The sequence below is a fragment of the Mastomys coucha genome, unplaced genomic scaffold (assembly GCF_008632895.1).
Source record: "Mastomys coucha isolate ucsf_1 unplaced genomic scaffold, UCSF_Mcou_1 pScaffold9, whole genome shotgun sequence".
Classification (NCBI taxonomy): Eukaryota; Metazoa; Chordata; class Mammalia; order Rodentia; family Muridae; genus Mastomys; species Mastomys coucha.
In genome coordinates, this window is record NW_022196915.1 from 12,638,654 (window position 1) to 12,656,643 (window position 17,990).

At 47.6% G+C, this 17,990-nt stretch overlaps 1 protein-coding gene across 1 annotated transcript in view; it reads left to right on the forward strand.

Annotated features, from left to right (window-relative positions):
- The window catches only part of Anxa11 (annexin A11), a 46,943-nt gene that overhangs the window by 13,827 nt on the left and 15,126 nt on the right, over positions 1–17,990 (forward strand). Inside the window, exons 2-3 of the mRNA XM_031361688.1 lie at positions 15,119–15,181; positions 16,226–16,338. Of these exons, the coding sequence (XP_031217548.1) occupies positions 15,127–15,181; positions 16,226–16,338 (168 nt within the window). The 5' untranslated portion in view covers positions 15,119–15,126. The remainder of the gene's footprint in view (positions 1–15,118; positions 15,182–16,225; positions 16,339–17,990) is intronic.

Below are 17,990 nucleotides of genomic sequence, written 5' to 3' on the forward strand. Positions count from 1 at the left end.
AGAGAGAGAGAGAGAGAGAGAGAGAAGAAGAAGAAGAAGAAGAAGAAGAAGAAGAAGAAGAAGAAGAAGAAGAAGAAGAAGAAGAAGAAGAGAGGAAGAGAGGAAGAGGAGAGAGGAGAGAGAAGGGACAAATGACAGAGAGAGAGAGAAAGAGAGAGAGAGAGAGAGAGAGAGAGAGAGAGAGAGAGAGAGAGAGAACAAATGGTGTTTCAGCTTTCAGCTAAGAAGTGTGTATATCTTTCAGAGAGTAGTTCAATTGTGCTGATTATTGCCCATTTTTAGCTAGGTGTCAGGATCCCTGTCCTGTGTAGTACTTTGTGTAGCTACATTATAAAACACACAGTTTACTGAATGAGGAGACTCAACCCTAAGGGTCTGAAGGGCTTATAATGAAACCAGCTGTTTCCCCCCACGCACCCTCCCAGTTGTCTGCCTCTGGACAGGTAACTGTTTGTCTTTAATATCTTTATTTAAATGATAAGTTTACAGTTCTGTTTGTTAATTTGTCAATTGAGACATTATTTGTTGGCATGCTGTTTGGATAGATAAGGAGTCAATACGTATCAGTATTTAATTCTTGCAAAACTATGACTGTAGAAGGTACTGCTCACTCCTGCCTGAGGCAACCCATGTGGTTGCGCGTGTGCGGGGCTACCAGGTGACTTCCTGTTCTGGGATGAGTCATTCTTCCCTTGGTCTTGAGTTTTTTTTCCATATTGATTGCCCTGAGCTGGACAAGTTGTTCTCCAAGTTTGTCACTCAGTTATCATCTTGGGACTTCCTTTTAAAAATCTGTGTTAGATTCCCTTTGTGTCCTTTTTAAAGTTTTTGTGGAAAAGTCTGTGGCATCCGGTTGATAGGTGGGCTGTTTAACCAGGGAGCTATTGTCTTTCCCAGCAGGAGTCAGGAGTCTTGTGTCTTTCCGTCTTCCCCCCTGAAGAACCTTGACTCCTTTCTTTTCCTCAAAGCTTGTAGCATTGTCTCTCTGCTTGGGAAGTCTCTCTGTTGGCCAATGTCAGGTGGAGGAGCTTCACTGATGGTGTCTTTTCAGGCATCCGATTGCCTGTAGGTGGTCCTTTTCATCTTATACTCTCTGCTCAGGTGTTAGTGTTCTATGGTCACCACCATCATCATCATCATCTAGTGTGTACCTGTGGGGTGTGTGTGTGTGTGTGTGTGTAAACATGTATGTGCCTATGTGTGTGTACAGATGCCAGAAGAGGATACTGAATGTCCTTCTCCATCACTCTTTTCCTGTTCCCTTGAGGAATCCCCAGGGATCCACCTGCCTCCGCCTCCTCAGCACCCAGATTCTAAGCATGTCCACCATGTCTGGCTCTTAATGTTAGTGCTGGGGATTAAACCCTGGTGTCCATGCTTATGCATGAGCACTTTATTATGACTAAAGCTTCTCTTAGCGCCTGTTTGTTTGCTTGCTTATATGTTCACATAAGATCTCATGTAGCAAAGGCTGGCCTCAGACTCATTCCTGACCCAGACCCTTGACCTTCAGGTCCTCCTTCCTCTGCTACTGAGTGTTGGGATTACAGGCATGGCTCACAACCCCCAGCTTTCTGTGGCTCTTTTTTTTTTTTTTGTGTTGAATGACAGGGTTGTCTGTTTTTTGGTCCCTTTACATGAACATTTCACTTTCTCCTGATCTATTGAACTTTTTTTTTTTTAATATCTTCCCTTTTCAGTTTCTAAGACACTTTACTGTTCCCTAATTGTCCCATGTGTACAACGTTTCCTTTCTGTTTTGCTTTGTGAATAGATTACCTCTGCGTCTCTGAGCATATATTACTTGTGTTCCCTCCAATATGTCTCATCAATGGCTCTCTCCCCTCGGAGCCTTCTCTTGGTTTCTCCTGTTCTTATTGGAAATCTTGTTCTGTGTGCTGTGATCTTGTGTGGTCTGTTTACACAAACAGGCATGACTTGAGGTGTCAGACGGGGCTCTACCACTTCTTCTCCCTGTGCAAAATCATCCTTTTGTCTCGCTGGTCTTCTGCACATCGCCTACCTTAGGTTCAAGCATTGGACCTAGAACTCTTACTCCTTTAGAGCCTTTGATAAAAGGAAACAGCCCTCATGAGCCAGGAACCTGTGCTGGTGCCACACCCTTTGCTTCATAGTACTTGGTAAGGAGGCAAGAGGTCCAGGGGTTGGTTGGTCCTTTGCTGTGTCATAGTGGCAAGCCACTTCCTCCTTGGTTGTGGGTTTCTCTATATGTAAGCGGGAAGAGGCGTGTTGGTAGGAGGAGTGAACTGGCTCGCCTCTTCCCTTGGCTCACCAGCTGGGCAGCATGCTCTGTTACCTGCTTAAATCAGGTGCTTAGCTCCCCTCCCCAGAGCATTTGCACTGTTGGCTGGGTGTGTTGCCTGGTCACAGAGAATCCAGCTCTTATTGTGGTGACTCATGGTGACCATGGTGACTGTGTTGACCTATAATACAAGGGAGCAAGCCGTATCTGAGCTCCTTCTCCAGGGCAGGGGGAGCACCCTTTGGTTTTCCTTGTAGAAACGATTTGTTGTGGTGTTGGGGATTTGGTGCTTCTCTTGTCAAAGAGGCTGGCCAGGTGGTATGGTGGTAGAGCTCAGCCAAGAAGGGGTCTGGAGGAAGAGAGAGGTGGCTCCTGTGTAGGCTAGTCTGCCATTTCTGTTCTTGTAGACAAACTCGGTACATGTTTTTGTGGTCGTATACATAACAGGAAGTTTACTGTGTTTACTAACTTTAGGTGTGTAGTTCAGTGGCATTGAACATTCACTTTGTGTGCATCCGTCACCGCAATCCATTTCCAGAACTTTCTTGTCGTCCCAAGCTTACTATCCCCATTTAACAATCTTCCCATTTCCCTCATGCCCCAGCCTCCGAGGCAGCTATGTCTTTCTGTCTTAGAGTGGAATCAGGCAGCACTTACCTTTCTATGACTGCCTTATTGGTTCATCCGTGACCTAGCACACGTCAGGATGTCCCCTGTTTTCGGAGTGAGCAGCCGATTTTCTTTATCTTCCCGTTTTCCAAGTGGGCGGCTGATTGTCTTTATCTGTTCATCGTGCGGCTAGCTGAGAGAGGTTTTGCTTTTGTTTGCAGGATCCTGTGGCAGTTCTATGTTTGAGTTTTGTTTTTAGGAGCTTTTACTGTTCTCTACAGTAGCTGGCCTTATTACCTCATGGCTTGTCTAGCTGTTTGATCTCACAGTCTAGTCTCATGATTCTAACTGTCATGGAGGAACTGTTAAGGTGTTCACAGGGTTGTGCCTTAACTGGGGGTGACCTGTTTGCTTGGTGCCTCTGGTGCTGGGGGCTATCCCGGTCTTTGTGGCCCATTCCTCTGCGGGTGGGGCCATTGTTTGCTTCACTTGTGTTCCACTGAGGGGAGGAGTTTCCACTTGCAAGAGCACCTGCAGTTGGATTGCTCTTTCCTGGGTAATCCAGAATCATTCCCTGCTCATCTAGTGGGTAAGCTCAGTCACATTGGACTGACTCTTTTGCCATAGGAGGTGACATTTCCAGGTTCTGGAGCATTGAGGCTGAAGACTGTATCTAGGATAGGTTTGGAGGATAATGGCCTAATGTCAAGCTATGGAGTACGCTTTCCTCCCACTCCTTTGATTGACCAATGGTGTCCTAATGTCCTTCTATCCCTGATGGCCAATCATCCCTCCCACCACTCTATGGGTCAGCTCCTGGTAATTAGGTGCACACACCAGTTTGATGAGCTCAAGAGTTTTGATCCTTTATTCCTTGTCTGTATGTCATAGCCTCTCTTCTGTGGCCTCTTGGACTAATGAGTTGGTCTCAGCCTACAGCTTGGCTCCCACTGGAGCGAGGGGTCAAGCAGAGTTTCCCATGGTCCTATACCTCTTGAGTTACTGAAAGGATGGCGTGGCACAGAGGCAGTAAGTTAGCATGACAGGACTTAGTATATTGAACATCTCAAGCCTAAGCGGATTTGGGAGAGACCCAGTTGGGTGTTGCTAAGGTTGGAGAGACCAGACACTTTGGGGGGACTCTCAGATATTGCTGTTGGTCCACAATGCTGAGCCCATGACCAGCTGGTCCTTTTGACTGTTCTCCGTAGATAGTCCTAAGTAGATCCCGCTGGAGCTGGAGTTCCAAGTAGTTAAGGGCTGTGATACTGGGATCAGAATTCTGATCCCGATGCTCGTAACTACTTGAGCTACCTATCCAGCCTTGCATATGTGTTTCTTTAAGATTGCCCCGTCTGTCTAGACTGCTGTAATGGAGTACTATGAATGAGAGAGGCTTAGACAGCAGGAGTGTGTTGCTCACAGTTCTAGAAGCTGGAAAGCTCACATCAAGTGTTCTGGCTCTGTAGCTGGCCACTTCTCACCATGTGCTTACATAGCAGTCTCTCCCGTTCGAGAGAGCTCTGCTATGTGTGACCCAGCCACCGCAATGTCCTGCTTCTCACTGGGGCTCAGGATTATAATGGGGTTCATCTGGGAAACAGGTGCATTCTGCTGATGCCTGAGGCAGTCAACTAAAAAGACCTGAAGGATGGCTTCAGAGGTTCCTCCCTGGACTGCTGCTTTGTGCTTGTGGTGAGGTTGCTCATCACAGTGCACTGCTTACTCCATGGCAGCTGAGATGCAAAGAGGAAAGGCTTAGATCCCAATGCCAGCAGACTCCCATCCCCAAAAGGTTCCACTGCCTATATCAGTAATGCCCCAGGGGCTTGGGACTCAGCTTCCAACAGACATGAGGCTTTGGGGGCCTTTCTGGACCCATGTGATAGCACTGCCCTTGCTAGCCTCTGCCTTTCAAACTATCCCAACCTCACCCCTTTGTCCCTGCCAAGTCCCTCTTCGACTCACTCTTTCAGCCCCCACAGCTCTCATTTACCAAGTGCCCCAGGGTCCTCTGGGACCTCCCTAACTCAGTTTGCTATTTTATATCGGGACAACCCAATGAATGAAAGGTAAAATGAAAAAAATGAGAGCATACTTGGTAGGAGACTGTTACTATTCCTGTTTAATAGAGGTGAGAAACGGAGGCACAGAAAGGTTAAATAACCCACCCAGCGCCACCCGCTAGTAGGAACCCAGCTTGGATTCTAGCAGTCTGGCTTCAAAGTTTGTGTTCATCCTGTTGTCCTACGTTGCCATTAAAAACGTGGGGCTTATTAGCTGGGTGTAGTGGCACACACCTTTAGTCCCAGCAGAGGCAGGCTGATCTCTGTGAGTTTGAGGCCAGCCTGGCTGGTCTGCAAAGTGAGTTTCAGGACAGCTAGGACTATACAGAGAAACCCTGTCTTGATAAAAAACAAAACAAAAACAAACAAACAACAAAAAGGAAAGAAAAGGGAGCTTGGTTGGTGATTATTGGATATAGAAACCAGAGGTGTGTACCGATTTCTAATTCCATGCTATTCTGTCGCTTGAGGAGAAAGCTCAGCCTCTGAGATACTGTTCCCAGGATCAACAGGTTCTGTGCAAAGTGTGGTATAGTGGCAAAAGTCCTGGGATTCAAAGCCAGAAGGCCAGGGTTTGAGTCCTGCCTCCACCATTCACTGGCTGTACCTACCCCATGTCTCATCTGTGCAAAAGCTGTTGGTTTTAGGTTTGTGTTAGGTTGTTGTAAAGTTAATTCCATGTAAAGCCGGGTCTGCTATTTGATGAATGGTGACTATTAGCTTGGACTAATAAGCAGAGGTGATTTGAGAATAGAGTTAAGCAGTGGCTTCTTTGTGACAGGACTTTCTGTGCTTTCATGAACTGGGAGACATCAGATAGAACACGTAACCATGTGTCCCATTTTATAAGATTTTTAGATGTCTCTCTGTTCCTTCTTTGGCTGCCTTGATAGTGTGTCCAGTGCCGTTGGAGTCGTGACCACTGTGTGGGCAGCACTGAACTGTGTGTACATTGGCCTGCTTGCTCCTGCTTGGCGATCCCAGCTATGTTGGGGTTCAGGTGTTGGGGACAGTGGATGGTGGACACCCAAGAGTAGAGACAATAGTGACATTGGACAGACTGGCTCCTGTGGAGAAGACTTGGATCCTGTGTGTTCCAGCTTCCTGTGACAGTGTGTGGCCACCCCAGAGGTGATGGGTGCCCTGCTCTCTAGTGTGGTATGAAAAAATACATAGTTGGGGCCCTATTGTTCTCTCAGGAGCTAAGACTTCGATGCCTATTGTGCTGACCCTTGCCTACTGTGTGCAGACCAAATATCACTTGCTCATATAAACTGACAGTTTTCCACACGTGGGTCAAGACTGTCTATTGGGAAAACACATATTTCCCATGGTCTTGGGAACTGAGACACTACACTGCTCAGTAGCAAAATTACTACTATGAATTAATACTAATTATGAAGTAGCAATGAAAATAAATTTATGGTTGAAGATTGCTAAGACTATAGGAATAGTCTTATGTGTTTCCCAATGGTTGTAACCCACAGGGTGAGAGCTGCTGTATAACTTGGTTGACAGACCAAGTGAGAGGTGAGGTTTAAAAGAGTTAATGACATGAGGTGACATGCCCAACCTCACTCAGCTACTAACCAGCAAGGCAGAGGGTCAGGCCCCAAGCCGCCTTCTTTCTTTTCACCCACTCAAGCCTGGTTTATGTTGGATTCTGGTTGTTCATGGGGACAAGGTTGCTGGCCTTTGTGTTAGAGTCATGGGGGATAGTCATCACAGATGGCTGGGACCATAGAGGCTTGCTCAGGACTCCTGGTCTAGGTCCTTGGTAGGTTGGGCCTCTGGTCCCCTTGCCTGGACAGGTACCTTCAAGTGTTCTGTGCTCCCACTTCCCCTAAGATGATCCAGCACCTGAGAGCTGTGTGTTGGCTGGCATAGGAGCTCAGGGTTAACATGTAGTGAGAGAGAGAGAGAGAGAAAGAGAGAGAGAGAGAGAGAGAGAGAGAGAGAGAGAGAGAGAATATATACACTTAAAAGTTGATAATACTTAGAGACATGACAAAAAATTACCCAGGAAATAGTTTACAGTGCCTGGAGTCTTCTTAACCAACCAAACAAGCAAGCAGGGCAGTGGACAGGGCCTAGAGCAGTCAGTGATCCTCAACCTTCCCAATGCTGCGGCCTTTGATGCAGTTCCTTTTGTTGTAGTGATCTCCCAATTATAAAATCATTTTTGTTGCTACTTCGTAACTAATTTTGCTACTGTTATGAATCATAATCTAAACATCTGATATGCAGGATATATTTTCATTAATATGAAATGACCCAAGGGTCATGACCCACAGATTGAGAACCACTGGTCTAGATGAATGGAGGAGATATTGGCCTTGAAGCAGTGGTTCTTATTTTCTTAACTTTTGTTCTTTTTTGTTTGTTTGTTTGTTTTTTTCGAGACAGGGTTTCTCTGTATAGCCCTGGCTATCCTGGTCCTGGAGCAGACCAGGCTGGCCTTGTACTCAGAAGTTCACCTGCCTCTGCCTCCCAAGTGCTGGGATTAAAGGCGTGCGCCACCACTGCCCGGCAACTTTAGTTCTTTTATATTAAAAGAACTTATTTTTATCTTATTTTTATCTTATGTACATTGATATTTTGCCTGTATGTCTATCTGTGTGAGGGTGTCAGAAGCCCTGGAACTGGAGTTACTTAGAGACAGTTGTAAGTTGCCATGTAGATTTGGGGAATTGAACCCAGGGCCTCTGGAAGAACAGTTGATGCTCTGAACCGCTGAGCCACCGCTGAGCCATCCCTTCAACTCCTTGAGACACTGCTTTGCTGAAGCTGAGGGCTGAACATCTGTTGCCCTCTTCTGCTTATAGATAGTCTGCATTTCAACTGTTGCTCATCAGAGCCTCTATCGTATGAGTCATTCCATGCACCTGCAAGCCACCGCTGCTTATGTAGTGTGCGAGGCCAGCTCTGATGACTCTTGAGTGTGCGTATGGTAGGAACTGGGAGTGTCTGGCTGTCCTCTTCCCTCAGGCTTGATCTTCCTGTAGAAGGAAGGAAGTTCTGTGGGTTGAGGCACTAAAAGTTCCAGGAACCTCCAGTTCAAAACCTGTTCCCTGTACCATCTCTCCTGTCCTTGGAAGGAGGGTCTTAAGGCAGGTCACTGATGGCAAAGCCTCCTGGAGCCATCAGACAATGGTTACCGGTGTGGGGACTCAGTTCTATTTGGGAACGGTGCAGCTTTTCTGACTGCTACCCCAGATCATGCTCTACTATACATCCTGGCTCCTTGGTGATCTGAGGCGCTCTAGTGACAAAACCAAGGGCAGTGGGAGCTAGACAAGTCTCTAAACCAGGGCCTCCACCCCCCACCTTGTGACCTGGGATAGATAAATAAGTTCCAGGGTAGACACATACACATGAATTAGTAAATAAATAAACACACACATATAAGGAGTTTGGGGAGAGGGATAACAATTGAAATAAATAAATAAAATAACAACAACAGCAAAAAGACTGAAAAAAAAAAGAGTTTGAGGCCAGTCTGGGCTGCATGGCAACACCTTGTAGGTTTGTGAATGTGTGTGTGTGTGTGTGTGTGTGTGTGTGTGTGTGTGTGTGAGAGAGAGAGAGAGAGAGAGAGAGAGAGAGAGAGAATATGAAAGAAAAAACTTACCCGTTTTTAAACAAGTGAACCAAATACATATATACATATGTGTATGTTTATACATCTGTGCAAATGATTTGTAATTATATGCATGATGTATGTGTGTATTAAATTATAGGTTTGAAGGCTTAGTGGTTGTCTCTCAGAGAGGAGATAATAGCCTTCTGTCAGTCTGCTTTGGGTTTCTATGGATTTTTATATTTTTAAAATAAAATTTACAAGACTTGTATTTTTGAGACACCTTCTTCCTGTTTAGCCCAGGTTGGCCTTAAACTCATGATCCTCCTCCCACAACATCCCTACATTTTCCAAGTGATGGGATTACTGGCATGTACCACCATGCCCGGTTTCTGTAGTGCTGGGGATCAAGCCCAGGACCTCACTGAGTCAGAAGAAGCAAGCTCAAGACCAGCTGAGCTGCAACTGCAGCATAGCTCATTGCTGGTTTGATGTCAAGTAATATTTAGTTTTCTGGAGATGCAACTGCAGTGTATACATTCATCTGCCAGTGGACAGTTGTGAGTAACATTGCCACATTGGGATCTGAGCTGTAACCCCAAAGGCTTGTTTGTAGGAAGTGGGTGGGGCCTTATTGGGGGTGCTCTTGAGGAGTATACTGGGATTCTAACCCTTCTTTTTCTCCTTCCCTACTTCTTTCTCTATTGAAACTTCTGAGACCATATCTTAAAATGAACCTTTCTTCCTTCTAAGTTGTTTATCTCCGGCATTTTGTTACAGTGACAAAAGGCTGGCTCACACAGTTATCCTATGCGTTTTATCTCACTTGGCCCAATACCAAGATCATGCCGGTTGCTGGTTTCATAAAATATGTTTAGCTTTGTAAGAAAGTGCAAAAAGTCTCTTCCTAAGGTGTTGTACCATCTAGCATTCCCCACGCACTCTGTTGTCTGCACTCTCGTATTCGCTGGGTTTCTGTTCCGGGCATGAACATTCTAATAGCTGCGTGGGTTGTTGTTTCCGTTCATCAAGGGGTCTTCTCCGTTTACTGTTACCTCTGTGTACCCTCTAGTGAGCAGCCTTCTCCGGTCTCTTTCCTATATTTTGTAAGTCTCTTTATCACGTTATCAGATCCATCTTCTAGGAGCACATTCAGCCATTGGGTAGTGTTGTGGGTTTTTTGGTTTCCAAACAAGCTCTTGTTATTTTGCAGAGGCTGGCCTCAAATTCTTGGTCATAAGGGATCCATCCTCCTGTCTCAGCTTCCTGAGCAGTTGAAATTATAGGGTGTATCACCATGTCTGGCTTTCTTTCATTTACTTAGGCAAAAAAAATATGTCAGCAAGGTTTATCAGTGCTGTGTGGTTTGAACTGTTTATGTGTTGGGTGAGAGCAAGTGACTCTTTATAGCCAACAGCCTGGGAAAACAGCTGTAGACCCTCCCAAGAAAAATATGTAAGGCCTGATTTGTCTGCTTGAGTGCCAAGCAGCTTCAGGCCCTTGAGTGGGTTCTTTAGACTGCCTGTCAGCATTAGTTAGGTGAGGTTTATGTTCTCTCTGTGAGGCTCCTTTTGGCCCTGTACTTCAGGCCCAGTACCTCAGTCACCCACCTAGTTCCTCCTGGCTTCCCTGCCCTGCTCTTGTTCAGCTTCCATCTCTTTCAGAAAGGCCCGGTCCTTCTTCCCCAGTGTCAGCTGCCAGCTCTTCATTTATCAAAACCCACAATCCTTTCTGTACAAAAAAGCTATTAGCATAGTGGGAGAGGTTCTACAGTTTACTCACTCTGAGCCAATCAGCATTGGGAATGGCAGCTTGCTTATTAACATGATAATCACCTTGGCCAGGTGAGGAAGTGACAAAAATTTACATATCCGTCTGCCCTCATAGCAATTAAAGCAATTAGCTTTTAAGAAAACAGGGACTAGGCTGGGCGGGGTGTGCTGCCACACCCCTTCAGTCCCAGCATTTGGGAGGCGGAGGTCATCCTGGTATACAGAGGTCCAGGACAGCCAGGGCTACACAGAGAAACTCTGTCTCAAAACAAAACAAAACAAAACAAACAAAACAAAACAAAACAAATCTGTTCAGTACAGATACAATTGAGAATACAGGGGCACACTTTCATGGCCAGTTGATACAACATGGGTGGGGTAGTTTACCCCAACAGGCTTGTTCTCTAAAGCCTGTGAACCCTATATTTCAAGGGTCCTCACTATATAGGCAAAAATCTAGAGATAGTGTTAAATTTGAGTGGGTGCCCCATTGGCGAAGAAACGCAGCAATCAGCATGAGGTTTTTATTGAACCAGTATACTGGGATCATCCTGCATTGTAGCAAAGGCGACCCCCAGGAACAAAAGCACACACTTTTTATAACTTTCAGTACATAGGTTTACAGTATGAGTTGGTTATCTCTCATTGGTGGAGCCCATTGTCTTTTGTTCTCATTGACCTTTATGCCCTAGGTGAGGGGGAGATACCAAGTTGGGGGGGGAAATCCACCCCTTACTAGGGATGTTTCCTGGAACCGGGCATTACTCCCTGCAATTAGGGTATCTCCTGGGGACTGATGTTTGCTCGGTAAACCCTTCTGAAGCTCTGTCTTTAGGCTTAGTGGACATTCCTTGCTCCTTGGTATTTTTATGAGGTGTCCCTGTTTGCTCAGTTCTTACGTTAGAACAAGAGGACAAAGCTTCCGGAATGGAAGTCTGAGTCCTCTCCCCTAGACTCAGCCATCCCCCTCCCTGTGGAAAGCCTTGTACTTCCCACCCTAGTAGCAAGAGATGGACATTGGTTGGCCTCCAGCCTGCAGCAAAACTACCCTATTCACACCCTCCTATTTCTAGGGACCCTGAAGGCTAAGAGACTGCCCCAGCAAACAGGCTAACAGTCTTTATACAAATGTCTCTGTGTCTTTATTATTGAACCCCAGAGACTCCCCAGAGCCCCTGACAATACTCCAAAAGAAGCCCTCCAGGTGGGTCCTATACTGACTGGATACCCTGAGGCTTAGTTCTAAAGGATGCTGGGATGCCAGGATGTGGGTCTATGTGTGGTGCTCTTGTTTGAAGGAACAGTCTCACACTCATCAAGATCCAGAGGTCTGGGTTTTAACATTTTCCACAAAGGACTCTTATGGAAGCATGGTGTCCTGGATAGTTTTACTTCAGCTTGATACAAGCTAGAATCATCAGAGAGAGGAGGGAACCTCAATTTGGAAAATGCCTCTATAAGACTGGGCTGTAGGCAAGCCTGTGAGACGTTCTAATCCGTGATTAATATGGGAGGGCTTAGCCCATTGTGGGTGGTACCATTACTGGGATGGTGGTTCTGGGGCCTCCAGCCTCCAGGTGCCTGCCCAGCTTGAGTTCCTGTCCTGACTTCTTTGATGATGAACAGAGATACGGAAGTGTAAGCTGAAATAAACCCCTTTCCTCCCCAAGTTGCTTTTAGTCATGTTTTTATTACAGCAATAGAAACCCTAAGACACAAATAGTTAAGCTGGAGAGGGCCCCAGCTGTTTGAATCTGTACAGTTGCATTTACATGGTCCCAGTGAGGAAGGGTGGGCGACGTTTGTGCTGTGGTGTTCCCGAGAGAGTCAGAGCCAGAAGCTAGAAGTTCTCTAGAGGCAGGCTCATCAGAATTGGAGCCACATGTCTGTCCTATGCAGGTGGACTCTCCATGAGATCCCATGGTTGAATGCCAGAAGAAAGCATATGGGACAGATATGCCTGGCTGTCCGAATCACATTAGCCTTGGGAAATATCACTCACCCTTGTACCTTTCCTTCTTCTCTATTGAAGGATGGAGTAGAAGGTGGCTTTTGGTCAGGTGGAAGGTAGCAAGTGGGTCTATTGGATAGTAACTGCTCACTACATTGTCTCATTTGTCATGGAGTGGGAGAACTGGGAAGGGTGATATCCCTAGATGTGCTCATTCTGCCCCCTTGGGAGCTGACTAGAACCCGAAGGTCTTGCTGCTCAGCTGGTGATTCTTGCCCTGGGAGTTGTAGGTGGTTAGCTGCAGAGAATTGCACATGTGGATTAATTATTTCTAGGTCTCAGTGAGTACAATATCTGACAGAGAATGTAAGAGGGGAGATATGTAGGCTGTCATGGTGGAGAAGGCACAACAGTATTGGCATAGGATGCCGGGGCTCTTCACATCCCTATGGCCTAGGGAGTGGAAAAAGCAGGACAGGGACCTTAATGGAACTAGCCTTCTATTGGCTTACTGTCTTCAGCCTGCCCCACCTCCTGAGTCTCTATGGCCTTCTAAAATATCACACTGCCTTAAACAGGTGTTCAAATTATGAAGGGGACACTTCTGATTCCTGTCAGTTACTTGGAAGAACATAGTGTCGTACACACTAAATTGGTGGTTATGGAACAGCTGAGAGAGCTAAGAGGGTCACAGTGAGTCACCATAGCCAGAGACTGGGGAGGGGTGGAAAACTGGGCAGACTCACCTACAAGTGAGATTTCACAGGAGTCCCTATAATGGCTCTCTGTCAGCCAGAGAACCAAGTTCCCATGCAGTGGAGCAGGAAGCTCCATCTGAGGGAGGAGGGAAGTGACCATCCTGCCTGTGATCTCTGGGCTAGCCTGTGCTTTGAGTCCTGACAGGCCTCAAGAGGGAAAGAGAAGAGGGAACAGAGTCTTACAATTCCAGGTGGAAATTGGTGCAAAAATGAACGAGAGGGTGAGGCAGGGAGCTGAGTCTAGTGGGAGGAAGGACCCAAGGTCACCACAGGAGGAGTCCGCAGTGGAATGGCCTTGGCAGGGTTCTTTCCAGGAGCTGGGTGCTACTTTAGCCAGGGAACTCCGCCACAGCTCTTCCAGGAGGGAGGGCAATCCTCCGGTGTCCCAGCTGTCTGTGCTGAATGAGCCCTGTGTGTGTTATTTTTATTTTGGATGGTCCACCAAGGCCGTGTGGGATGGAAAGGCTAGCTCCGCGTGTGGTTAGAAGTGCCTGTCTGAATTGGACCTTTTTTTAAAGTTGCTTTTACTAGGCAATCATGAACGAGTCGTGTCTGTACATGGAAAGCGAGCTTCACCTCCAAGTCTGTTTTCTTTTCAGAGGCGACTGGTGTTGTCCAGTAACTTGTGTACAGTGCCAAGGGTGGTCTGTGCCTGTGTACACCCCCACACCTCTTAGTTTGTATATTTCTGCCTTCTTTCTTTAAAAACAAAAGAGATTTATTTTTATTTGTATGTGTGCGTGTGCTTACATGTGTAAGCACAGGTTTCCACAGAGGCCAGAAGGTGTCACGATCCCCCTGGAGCTGGAGTTACAGGCAGTCATGAATGGACATACATGTTAGGAACTACACATACATAGGGGTCCTGAAAAGACAGCTGTGTAAAGGACGAGGATCTGTAGGCTACCAGATCTCACTCCCTCCCAGCCCATTTCCTATTGTGTTGTCTACTGTCCTCTCTCAACTCAGGGACCAAAAAGTGGGGTGAAAGTCAGGTCCCCTTTGTGGGACCAGTGCTACCTTAAGGAAATTCTGCAGCTTCCCAAGGACAGCGTTCTCAGGTCTTCAGGGTAGACACGACGGGCAACTCGAATATTTTAGATGGATGCTATCTAGACGGTAGTTATTAAAAAGGGGACCCCAGATCCAATACCATGACCTGGGAACTTGTTAAGAATAGGAACCCAAGGTGGAGCCCTTGCCAGTTTAACAGTCTCCCGGCATAAATAATGCCCCTGTGTGAAACACAGTGGCTGTCCTGGGACCTGTGGGCATGACTGTTGAGACCATGCATTTCTCGTCGTGGCCTTGGCCTGCGCCTTTGTGATTATTACAGCGGCAGTAGCTGTTATGTGGCAAGAACAGGCAGGTTGCGGGGCAGCAGGTGACCTTTGTTCCTCCGGGACATTTTAATTGACATGGGACATTGCTGAAGACTTGTGTACAGTGGACAGTGAGAACAGGTGTCCTATCTGCTTCCCTGGGCTCACTCGTTCTCTCCCTTGCGGCCTCGTTTCCAAGTAATTGTTTCTTCAGGGTTTGGTACCTCCCCTGATTTGGGGTTCTGTAGCAGCCAGGCCCTTCTGAGGGCATCTCTTGTTTCCAAGAATGATGACTCCAACAACAATCAGGTTATTTTATGTTAGTGGAATGCCCAGGAGAGACACAGACCTGCCATTTAAGACTGTGACAACCAGTCTATGCTTGCAGCTTGGGTTTGACCCAAAGGGGAGTGGGGTGGTGTTGTGGTGAGCTTGAGGGTTGTAGATGGGATGCAGGGAAACGGGGTCCTACATTGTCATGGGGAGGACGATAAGGACAATGCTCTACCTAGAATATGTTGTCAGAGAGTGGACCAGTGCACTCTTGTCATCGGCAGAGACAGAAGCCAGACTTGGGGGGAGCAGCTGTCAAGGAATCGGGCAGCTGGCTTATGGTGGTGCATCCTCTTGTAGCCTTGGAGTGGGCCTGACCTACCTAGAGGCCCAGCAGGGAGGTGTGGACTGGGGCATGGGAAGCTAATCCCTTTTGTAGTGGCCTGGCCTTGGACTCTGATCTTGGCAGGCCTGGTCGGGAGCTCCCTCAACACCATCTGAATGCACTCTCTTTTCTTTTGCAGCTCTACCCATGAGCTACCCAGGCTACCCTCCACCTGCTGGTGGCTACCCTCCAGGTGTACCAGGTAAGAGGACCCAGGGGGACCCTTTGTGCAAAAAGGACTGGGGACTGGAGAAGCCTGGATAGGCCTGCTAGACAGCTCCTTGGCAAATAGCTTCAAGGTTCTTTCCCTCCCCTTACTGTCCCCAGGGAACGAGACAGGGAATCACAACCTACAGAAGTGTCCTCCAAAGTGTTACTACTGACACACCCACCCTGTTTCAAGGAGTATGATTTTGAATTTTGTAGCATCAGGGTCTCTCCCACTGAGACCAATACCTAGGGTCACTGTCCCTTTCTGTATCCCCTTCCCTGTGGCTTCCAGGATCCCCTGGTGATGGGGTGAGACCACCCAGCTGGGGCAGTGGCTCAGCTTATCTTCCTTCTGAAGACAGTAGTGAGGGAACAATGAGGGCTTCTGAGTAAAGAGACAAGGGTCACAGCAAGAATAATTACCATAGAATCCAGCTGAAATGAACGAACAGACCAGGGAAGTACCTTAGCCACTGTCACAGGGCACATCCTGATCTGGCAGCAGTGACCCCAGTCCCCTCTCCAGCAGAAAATATGTCATCTGTGGCATCACATGTCAACTCCTCAGCCCTTACCTCGGCACCTTGAGGTCACACTTCTGCAAATGTGAATGAGAGCCTTGCCCCAGGACACACAGCCAGCCATGTGGTCTCCCAACCAGCTCCTTGGTACTGTCCTCTACAGTGTCCCTGCCCTCTGATGTGGCTTAATTTCTCTCCGTCCAAGAATCTTTAGCATTCCTGGAGCTCATGGCTGTCACATACTCAGGGTCTCAGGATGTTCTCTCACCCAGTGATGCTGAGTTTGTGAGGGCAAAGCATGCCTGAGTCCCCACAAGGGCTGAACCTGCCTTCTTCCCCAGAATAAGGGAAAGCCTCCTCTGCTTCCTCTGACCCTCTTGTTTCAGTCTTTCTGGGTCTTTCTAACATTGGTTTGATGCCCTTCCCTGGTTATCACTGCAGCCCCTCTGCGGCCCTCTTTTCTGTCCTGTCACTGGGCCAAAGATACAGAGCTTATGGCTTGGTGTTGCTTTCAGGTGGCGGTCCCTGGGGAGGTGCTGGCTACCCTCCTCCCAGCATGCCCCCTATCGGGCTGGACAACGTGGCCAACTATGCAGGGCAGTTCAACCAGGACTACCTCTCAGGCATGGTGAGTCAGGCCCCTCCCTGCCAAGGTATCCCTGGACCAGCTGGGCTATAGGGATCAAGGCTGCTTACCCCAAGTTCTCAGGGAGACCTCATGCCTGTTTCTGTGAGTGTAGAATGCTGAGCAGCAACTGAGGCTATGAGGGTCATCTACTTAACACCCACCCCACTCTGGGTCCTCCTTTCCCCATCTATATTAGGGGAAGAGATTCTTGATGCTGATGGTCTCTCAGGCCCAAGGGGACTGGGTTAGGCTGGTGTCTGCAGGAAGTTTATTGAGAATTTCTCATGAGCTGAGCACAAAGCCTGCAGGGAGGTGAGCATATGTGTGGAGAGCTGTTGGGGCGAACACATACAAGGCTGTTCTGGTTGGGACTTGGTGGCCGTGCAGCAGGTAGGTTAGGATGTACTTGTTTTTATCTGTTGTTGTGTTTCTTAAAGGATGCTATCTTATGATCTGAAAACAAATGTGTGTTTAGGGGAAACACTGCAACTAGTAGGTGCCAAGACCTAGTTCTAGGCGCTAGGAATATGTGAGTGCAGCAAACAAACCACCCTGGCTGGAGAGATAGCCCAGGTCTAAAGTGCTTATTATACCAGCATTAGGTCCAGGGTGCAGTTCCCAGGACCCATGTGTAAAAGGGAGGTGTTGTCCTTGTAATCGCAGTACTAGGAAGGCAGAGCCTGGCAGATCCATTGTGTTTGCTGACTAGGTAGTTTAGCCTACATGGTGATCCCAGGGCCAGTGATAAATGCTGTGCCAAAAAGGAGGATGTCTGCCTCCACATGCATCAGCACACACACAAATCTCAGTCCAGGCACACTTAGCATCCGTGTCAAGGAGACAGGCATAAGTTGCCAGATGGCAGTATTGAACAGTGGCAGGCACTTCTGGGCACTGTGGCAAATGCTTAGCTTTTGGTAGGTGGATTCATGAGAACTGAAGATATCCAGCTCAGCCTGGGCAATGTAGAGAGACCCAGTGTTCAAAGAAAGGGCAGAGGTGGGTGACAGAGGGAGAGAAGAGCAAGAAGGTAAGAAAGTAGATATGCGGGCCTGGTAGCATAGGCCCTGACCTCCGAAGCCAGAGGATCCCAGGTTCATGACCTGTTTGGGCTATGAAGTGGGTTCAAGGCCTGCCTGGGCAACTTAGACATTGTCTCAAAATAAAAAGTAGAAAAGGAAAGAAAGGAAGGAAGGAAAGAAAAGAAAGATAGGAAGAAAGAAAGAGGAGGGAGGGAGAGAGGGAGGAAGGAAGGAAGAGAGAGAAGAAGCAGAAAGAGAAGAGGGATGTATTGTCAGTAGTAGAATGCTTGCTTAGAATGTGTGAGGCCATAATTTCAAGCCCCAGCACAGAGCGGAAGAGATAAATGGGATAGTAATAATACTGGAAAGGTTCAGAGATGCTGGTGGGATAATGTAGACTGAGAACCTTAAGATGGGGATTGGAAAGGGACCCTGAGCCGGGTGGTGGTGGAAAATACCTTTAACCCTAGCACTTGGGAGTTCAAGGGCAGCCTGGTCTACAGAGCAAGTTCCAGAACAGCCAGGGCTACACAGAGAAACCCTGTCGAGGAGGAGGGGGGAGGGGAGGAGGGGAGAGAGGAGAGTGGGAGAGGAGGAGGAGGGGCAAGAGGAGGAGGAGGAGAGTGGGGG